The 8,745-nt window shown below is 44.6% G+C and overlaps 1 protein-coding gene across 2 annotated transcripts; it reads left to right on the forward strand.

Annotated features, from left to right (window-relative positions):
• Positions 1-2,931: 2,931 nt before the first annotated feature.
• Positions 2,932-8,463, forward strand: TP53INP1 (tumor protein p53 inducible nuclear protein 1). Of its 2 annotated transcripts, none has more exons than XM_008939686.1 (3): positions 2,932-3,214; positions 3,722-4,073; positions 8,107-8,463. In XM_008939686.1, exons 1-3 carry the CDS (start codon positions 3,103-3,105, stop codon positions 8,354-8,356), a joined length of 714 nt encoding a protein of 237 aa, XP_008937934.1. In that variant the 5' UTR covers positions 2,932-3,102; the 3' UTR covers positions 8,357-8,463. The 2 variants fall into 2 exon arrangements, with proteins under 2 accessions (XP_008937934.1, XP_008937936.1); XM_008939688.1 differs by having other exon boundaries at positions 3,725-4,073.
• Positions 8,464-8,745: the final 282 nt, after the last annotated feature.

An 8,745-nucleotide genomic window follows, 5' to 3' on the forward strand; every position in this document is an offset into this window, starting at 1 on the left:
AGCTGGGTTCGCCCAGTGGTACCGGGCACGCTACCCGCGTCCCGGCCCGCGCACGGGGGTTTTGCGCACCGAGGCGAGGCGCTGAAAAGCTGCAGCTGAATTCCCTTCTCTCCGAGCATCCATGCAGGCCTCACGGAAAACACCGGGGCTCGGAGAGTTTTCCCGTTTTCCCGGTAGCCGTGTTCCCCCCCCTCCCCCCCCCCGGGGAGGGGCGCAGCTGCCCAGTGCTCTGCCGGGTCACCCGCGGGAAGCGGCTCTCGGAGCCTCCTGGTGGAAGCGAGGAGGCTGCAGCAGCCGAGTTCTGGCAGAGAACTGAAATCCTTTTGGGGGTCTTTTTTATTTTTTTCGGTTTTTTTCTCTTTTTTATTTTGTGCTTAGCCTGCATCCCATGAAAAAATAGGAAAAGGACGTTTTTATGCAACAAGACAATATTGTTGACATGAATTGGGTGTGTTACCTGTAACAGCCTCTTAATCACCCCTGTAGGTGACTCACTTATTCCAGCACTTCTCCTGTAGATGATAGAGCCCCAAGAACTCTGCTTCTAGCCTCTGTCCCATTCACCTCCCCTAACGATGGCCCTTGATAACAGCGTCGCTTCTTGGTCCGCGACCGACTTGCACAATTCCATGCGAGTGTAGCGTTTTTAGAGGCGTTTGTCCAAAAGGATGTCAAAACATCAACCGGTTTCTAAATGCTTTCGGATGTTTTTTTGGATCCTCTTTGGGGTGGGGGAAGGGGGAAATGGGACAAACTGCTTTTGGTCTACAGAAAGACATTTACAGGTCAAAAGCTGTAGTTTACTTAGCTTGTATTATCAGGAGCAATGATCTTGCACTGGGTTGTTAGCCATTAATTATTTGGCGTTGCTGTGATGCCTGTGGAGCCTTCCTATGGGGCTGTGAGCTCTCACCTGGCTCCACTCCATGCACAGAACAAAAAGCCTCTGCCTGAAGGTGCTTCCAGCCTTGATCTAGGAAGGTGACGCACGCCTGTGGGAGTACAGGGGAAGCCAGCGCCGGTCAGCAGTTAGCTATGGCTTGCTAGTTAGCCTGAAGAAGAAAGCAGCTCTTTTGTTCCCAGGCTTTGTGCCAGAAGAGGGTTAGGGATGGGTGTAGAAGATAACTGGAAAGATACAGACTTCCAGCTTCCAGTCCATTGCCTTATCTGTGGCAAGCTCTGGCTATAACTGAAGCGCTCAGACCTTCTCAAAAAGATGCTTAGGAACACTGTGGGCATTGATGTTTCCTTAGGTAACCCACTCGGAGCTTAGCGACCTTAATGGTTAAAAGTGTTTCCTGCTAGTAACCACTGAAAATGGAACTTTACTGCGCTTAAAAACCACTTCTGCTTGCTGTGAATGTAGAAGGGAATAAATGTTTGCCCCCCCTATTCTTTTAATTTCACATAATTGAATACTCTTGCCATTTTTTCTTACCCTGTGTTAAAGCCTTTCCATTTTTTACAATTTTATCGTTTTTCATTGGATTTCTGATCATTTCTTTAGGTCTATTAAAGAGAGCCCAGATGTTTCATTTTCAAGTGTGGTTCTAAAACCCCGCCTTTTATCACTACTGCAGCTGAGCCGGTGGATCCTAGTGTTGTATTTTCCTCCAGCTGATAGTTCTGTGAAGAACTGTTGTGTGTAACTTCTTGAGTTACACTGTACCTTTTCATATTGCCTCTGAAGACTACTTTAAATGCTAGTCCTATTCTTTGTGCCCTTTGAATAAGGAGGTAGCAGCATAAATGCCTGCAGGAGCAGCGCTGTGTGGAGCAAGTGTTTGTCCTTGCACGGAACGAGTAGGTGGTGGGGTCTGGTGTCCAGGGGTAAAATGATGTAGGACAACGAAATGACCCTTTAGTGTGGTCTGAGAGTTACAGGGTGAAGCATGGTATACTAGCCTTAAATGATACTCTTTATAGGTTGTATCTTCTTTTAATGCCTGCGTTTGCCTAATGTACTGTGTCTTATTCCCTTTCTCTTCATGAATGCAGAGACTTGTACCTTCTTACATGTCTATCTTCCCTATTTAATTGTTAAGTATTTAATCTGTAATAATTCCGACATGCTGTGATAATTCAAATAGTACTATGTTGGAATTAAGTTGTGGTTAAATTGGTGACTGTTTTTCACATGTAGACTTCATGAGCTACTTTAATGGTTTCTGCTTCTTGGCTCATATGTAAATGCTCAAAGGCCGTAAGAGTGTTGGTCTGAGGTGGTTGAACATTCAGCTTCTCAGTACTAATGAGATTTTTCATCTTAACTGCTCAATGCAGAGCTCAAGTTTATGGTCACTAACTACATGTAGGTTTAGGGAAGTGTTTTGAGAAATAAACATTGGTTTTAGTTAAGCTACTTTTCCTTGCTATTTGGACTTACCATACATGACTAGCTAGGCACTTACTGTGAAAATGCTCCCACCAGCAACTATCTAATGCACTTCGAACCTGAAAATGATACGTGCCTTCCTACTGGGCTAACTTGTAGACAGTGTCCTGAGCTGTATATGACAGGAGAGAGACGAAATGAATGCTTTGGGCACCCCGGGGAGCCCTCAAAGAAGCCTCTGGGGGAGGTGCGAGGCTGTGCCAACAGAGGAGATTCGCTTGCCCTTCGCATCTCTTCGATGAGGAGGAGGACGGGCAGGGAGCTGGGGAAGCACCTCTCCGAGCACAGGCACAAGACTCCTGTGCAAGATTCCACTCCTCCCCTAGGAGAAGGTGGGACCCAACAGTTGAACAGACCTTTGCACAGGGAGGAGGCTCGAGACGAAGGCAGGTGCTCGGCTCCAAGGAGAGGAGACCTAGGCTTTTTGCAAAAAAAGTTCAGTGATACCTCAGATTGCACTTACAAGAGTTTTTAGTTTGTTCCTTAGGGATGTTACCTGTTGCTTTGTCATTAAGACCCTTGTTATTTTTTGCAGGTTTTGAATAAACTGTTTACCAGTCATGCCTCTGCATGTCTCATACCTAAGCTGATAAATCGTCTATGCACTTTAATCTCAAGTCTATGCCACTCTGCTAGTACAGTGTGAGCTGTGCCTTGAACCTTGGATAAAAAGACCTACCAGCCAAAGCCTTGCTCCTGCCTTAGTAATGTTCCAGAGGTTAAATAACATGCTCATGGGAGAGATTGATAGCTTGTCCAGCCAAGAGCCAGAGTTCAGTGAGAAAGAAGATGACGAGTGGATTCTGGTTGACTTTATAGGTAAGATGTCTGTCACACATAAGCTCTGCCTTTGTCCTGCTCGAGCTCTTACTTGTACTTCTGCGTAAAGAAACGAGTAGCTCAAGAGAAACTTTACCTAAGCAAAACCAGTGTGGATGAGAGCATAGGGTGTCTTTCTTCAAAACAAATGTACCGAAACACATTACGTAAACTGATGACAAAAATGATGTCAGGTTTATAAGCCTGACAGAGGTTTCAGCAGAACCCCTTGTACAGATAAAGCGTGTTTTACTTATTATGCAACTGTATTGCTTTACTGATAACAGTTGGTTTGCACGTATAGCGTGGCTTATCAGGGTGCTCTCCTTTCCCCTCCGCCTGCTTTTAGAAAAATAAAAACTTGTGTACACACTAATAGGAGTTGGGTTTTTTGCTTTGTTTTTTGTTTTTTATATCCTGTTTCTGGCAACCTGCAACCTTGCCTTGGACCCCTGCGGCCACGGACACCGGTGGGTTTGTTTCCCCTTCTGCCGACGGCCGCCGCAGCAGACCCTTGCACTAACTGCTCCGCGCAGGAAGCGGGCAGCACCCAAGCGTCGCCCACCGACGGCTCCCCCGTCTGCACGTGTTTGCCATCTCCCTTGGAACACTTGCCAGAGGCCAGCGAATCCTGCTTCATCCAGTTTGAGTCGTGTCCCATGGAGGAGAGCTGGTTTATTACCCCTCCCCCATGTTTTACTGCAGGTGGATTAACCACTATCAAAGTGGAAACCAGCCCAATGGAGAACCTCCTCATAGAGCATCCCAGCATGTCTGTGTATGCTGTCCACAATACCTGTCACAGCCTTAATGAGACTGGATGTGGAGATGAGGAGTTTCACAGCCCAAGTAGTCCTAGGTATGTGTGACTTGTCTTGTCAAGGAGCTCTGTGGCTGAAAAGATCTGGTTTCTACTTTGTCAGCTTAGACACTTAATACTGAATTTTCCAGCTTATTTCAGAAAAAGCAAGTAAAGTGTGAATACTGCACAAGGTGGGTGGGGTGGTCAGGGCTGCCTGACTGCTTAGAAAAATGTTATACAGGGTGACCGTGTCAGAAAACAGTTGGTATGCTATTTTGACACTGCAGTGAATAGTTATGAGGCCTAATTATTCCCTTGAAGATTACACTCCAGTTCTGGTGAAACTGGTGGCAGTTAACTGTATAGCTGGTGACACAGATTTGAAAGAACTTTACCCCCTTCCTAGCTATGTGTGTTTTTCATTGCTGTTACTCAGTACCCTTTCAGTCACCTCATGAGATGCAAAATACTACTTCAGTTATCCTGAGAAGGACGACTGGTTTTGTATCTTTCTTTGCTCCTTAACCTAGTGGTAGGTTAGCACAGGTTTACATTTTTCCACAGGTGGCTCGTGGAACAAAGGCAAACTGAAATATTCCACAAAACTAACTCCCCTCGAGGTAAAAATTTATGCTGCAAACTTCTACTTTTAGCAAGGTGCTAGTTGTGCATTTTGGTTTTGGGTCCTAAGGATCTGGCTCTGTGGTATTGTTGCAGAGGCTGTGCACTGAGTCTTTGGTGTTAACTCTCTAGTATATGCAGCTATACCACTATAGTGTACCTAGATGTATGTAATTGGCATATTTCTTTGCCATATAACTTAACACTTGCCTATGTGTTCACTGTTGTGGAAATAATGAGGTGTTCTGTGAATCCTGGTTAATAACAAAGTCTGACTCTTCATCTCATCTGGTGCTTACACTTAAAAATAGTAATAATAAAAAAATAGCATACTCAGTTTTGTTATGCAGGAAAAAATCAGTGTAGAGGTAGCATTGCTGTAGGTAGATGCCCGTGGCCTTTTCTGATCAGCTCCTTGCCATGTTTAAAGCTTTTAGTTCAGAGGAGCAGGTGACTTGGAGATGATGTGCAGTTGTATAATACTGAAGTATAGTGCTGATACCATTAATCTTAGAGTGGGGCAGCTGTGTAGTTATTTAGGGAGGGCTGTCTGTGATGTTAAGCATCGGGGATCTAGCTTACCTTAAATTGAGAGCACAGGATACCTTTAAAACCTGAAGGCATCTGCAAGAGAACTGTAGGCTGTGAGGCATGCCCTAGTGAAAGACAGTAGACCAGTTAATGTCAGATATCAGTCTGCAGTGGATATAGCAAACAAGGTTGGATATTGACTTCTCAGTGACCTGAATTGGGGGTGCTGGTATAAATTCTTCTGGATTGAAGAATCCTGTCTTACATTATGCAGTACAGTTAACTTGCTTTAATATGTGAGGAAGCTGAAGGAGTGATGGTCTTCAGCTAGTGTGTGGTTAAGTTTCTTCACACTGATTTATGTGCTTATGCTTTGTCAGAGGATCTAGACTTTTGTAAAAGTTATTTTGGGTGGCAGCACTGGGAAGAGACTAAAGTCTAGAGGTGAGGTAGACTACGGAAACTGGGCACATCAATTACACTGATAATGCAGTAAGTTTCAAAAGCTGTTTTTAAGTTATCTAGTGGTTTAATGGTTGGCCATTTAACATTGTAGGGCCAAGAAAAGCTGCTTAAGGCACACTGGCACAGTAAGTACTACTGTTTTGGGACAATGCTTTTTGTTTGATCAGGCTGCTAGCAATGCTGCTTCCTCTAGAGCCTTGTCTGCCAAAACAATACTGGTTTTAGGACTAACATTTGTGCCAAATAATGTTACTTGATCAAGCCTAACTACATCTGCTCTAACAAGCCAAAATGCTAAGTGCAGAAAAATTACTTAAATGTTAATTGGGGGAGGGTGTGAAGCCTTTAATATTTCTTGTGAGGTCTGGCTCTATAGCACAACTAGCAGGACACTTACACTTTGTAGCACAATAGGTGCCAGGGGTGCAACAGCCAATGTATGTAGTGGCAATCTGCCTTTAGACACAGCCCCTCAAAAATTACATTTTGACAATGTTGATGGAGGAGGCTCATCAGCCCTGTTCTCTTGGCGTGTGGAGCTTGCTAGTGCCAGGCCACCAAAGGCAAGCACTAAGGTATCAAAGTGCTGCATTTTTAAAGAGTACTCAGCCTTTTAGCTAGTTCAGGCCACCTCTGCTATCCTAGTTTAACTTTAAGATGACAAGTAGGAGAGTACTGGTTTGCAAGCTAGTGCTGGAAAGGTATTTCATAAGAGGGGAAAAAGCTTAAATATCTTCAGTCAGCAATTTCAAACCATTTTTTTCCTTTTGTGGAGGAATCGATTTGCTCCTTTTAAATTCCTTTAGGAGCAAAAGGACCTTGTATAAACTTCCTCCTGTTTGTCAGGTGAGTCGTGTTTTTCTGTAACAAACCACAACACTTTGTTTTAGCAGTTGATGCTCTTTGCTAGCTAATGATATGCAGCAAGGGAAGTATGGGTTCTAGTAAGTGCAGGGTGGCTTCCTAGCTCCTTAAGGCTTTCCCCAGAAAAGCTTCACTTAGAGTTCCACCTCCTGCACTGCTGAACTTATTAAGGGATTGCCCTGGAGAGAAAACAGTAGCCCCATGTTTGCAGACACCCACACATAAATTAAACTGGCGTGATCTGTACAGAAAGTATTTACAAAACACTGTGAATTGATTTGTACTGTATTATTCACTTATTTCTTGCTTCATATTTCAAGTACTATGTGTAGGACAATATCCAGTGAATGAACAGGGGAAAACCATGTCACACATGGCTATTCTGGAGTCTGTAGGCTTCAGTCAGTCATATCATGCTACCCAAGGAGCCAAAAGCAAGTGGATTTTAGAAAAAAAGTAGAAGGGAGTATTTCCTTGGTAGCAGGAACTGTTTCACTCTAGTGTGGAGTGAAGGGAGGCAGAAGAGCTCACTTCTGTGCCAGGCACCTGCAGCCCTCTGGAGCAAGGCTACAAGGGTGTACCATGGGCACAGTGGACCACACTGAGGTCTACAGAGACATCGTACAATAAGTGAAAGATAAGCTCTTCCAGAAGAGACTTTATAATAAAGTCATGCAAGTGCTTAAAAACAACTTCCCAAGAGACCTCTTGCTCATGCTTGAGCAAGCTCCTGGTCTTGCAGACATCTTTTCTGTGTGCCACTAAGTTGCCCTCTAGGCATTGGGTCCTGGGTGGGAAGAGAGAAGGCAAGTAATTCTGGTGCCACTGGTCTCACACCAGCTGTGGCACTTAGACTTGGGTTCTGCTGTGCTTTTAGAACTGCCAGGCTATTTTTAGCTTTGCTTGGGAAGTTTCAGGAAACGCCAGTGATTGTTCTGTCGAGTATGGAAGTTCTTTTTCAATATGTCAGTCCCCGCTTCCATAGACTGCTGGTTTGTTTTTCACTAGTGCATGATGGAGTAAGGGTTTGCCAGAACTGCTGACTCTCTGCTCATGGAATCTAGAGGGCTGGTTGAAGAGCAATCCTTCCAAGTTATTTCCTGTGTGTGTCACAACTGATCTATCTTTCCCATTCCTCTGCATGAACATTGTTTGTATTTACTTGTGTGGCTGGCAGTCCAAACACACTTTCGTTCCTGTGCTGCTATTTTCAGGCTGAATCACCTACATTTAAAACAATTTTAACCCAAACTTTGCCTGGTGGGTAACTCCAAGTCTTCTAAAGCTGGAGCAGTGTGACACACATTGCCTTATGTTTCTGATCCATATTGCATCGCGGGCTTAGGGAGGTGGGATGGGGAAGGAAGGCTGCAATAGTATAAGACACCAAAAGTCCAAAGGGTGTTGTGGTGCCCTCACACAAAAAGCCACATAGCAGCACTATGCATCAGTTACCAGTGTGGTTTTCCTAAACTGGCCTGACCTCAGCTCACATCACTGTCCTGTAGAATAGGGATGGCCTTTCCAAACACTAGATGCTGACGTCCGTGTTCGGCCCTTTATAGTTTGCACCTCAGCAGTGATTGATATCTGCTTGTCACATTTCCAGACTGGAGGCCCGAAGTGAAACGGGGCAGCGTGTTCACTGCTACGTCACAGCTCTTGCTACTCGTGCGACTTTTCTGGAAAAAACCAAGAGCTTTCGTCCTACGCACTGGATAAAAGAACACAATGAAAGACACTATCTCAACAGAAGTGGTCTCCGTCGCCAAAACCTTGCCAGGGATTGCCACTCTCGGCAGATGAAGCACAACGGACTCTTCGTTCACCAGCCTTGCCAGCGTCAGTTCAACTACTGACGGCTCCTGTGGTTTTAGTCCAGGGTCTAATTGGTTTTTAGGTTGCTCTTGTTTTCACGCGTAGGTAAGTGTGGTCGATCTGAAGCTGATCATCAGTCTCTCAAACACAATCACAACTAGCCTTGCATTCTTTTCAAATGACAAATAATTCTCTGAACATCTTGCAGCAGGTCCTAAACGTTGATGTTAAATACCAGTGTCTTGGAAGCCTATCAGGACAACAGTTTGTGTGCTCTTTTATAAAATATGATCTCTGAATGGGCTCTTAGTTCATATTTTAAAGCAACTTAACTGAGGTCACTGAAAATCAGTTACGTTTTGCGTTAATCAAAGTCAAGTTAGAAAATTTGAGGTTAGCTGTATGCTTTAATGACCAGTACTTGAAGGCT

This window comes from Merops nubicus, unplaced genomic scaffold (assembly GCF_000691845.1).
Source record: "Merops nubicus isolate BGI_N331 unplaced genomic scaffold, ASM69184v1 Scaffold23424, whole genome shotgun sequence".
Taxonomy (NCBI): domain Eukaryota; kingdom Metazoa; phylum Chordata; class Aves; order Coraciiformes; family Meropidae; genus Merops; species Merops nubicus.

Coding starts and splice junctions, on each gene's coding strand:
- TP53INP1 (XM_008939686.1), top strand. CDS start 3,103: ATGTTCCAGAGGTTAAATAACATGCTCATGGGAGAGATTGATAGCTTG. Junction 3,215..3,721: donor GATTCTGGTTGACTTTATAG/GTAAGATGTCTG, acceptor CGGCCGCCGCAG/CAGACCCTTGCACTAACTGC. Junction 4,074..8,106: donor CACAGCCCAAGTAGTCCTAG/GTATGTGTGACT, acceptor TCACATTTCCAG/ACTGGAGGCCCGAAGTGAAA.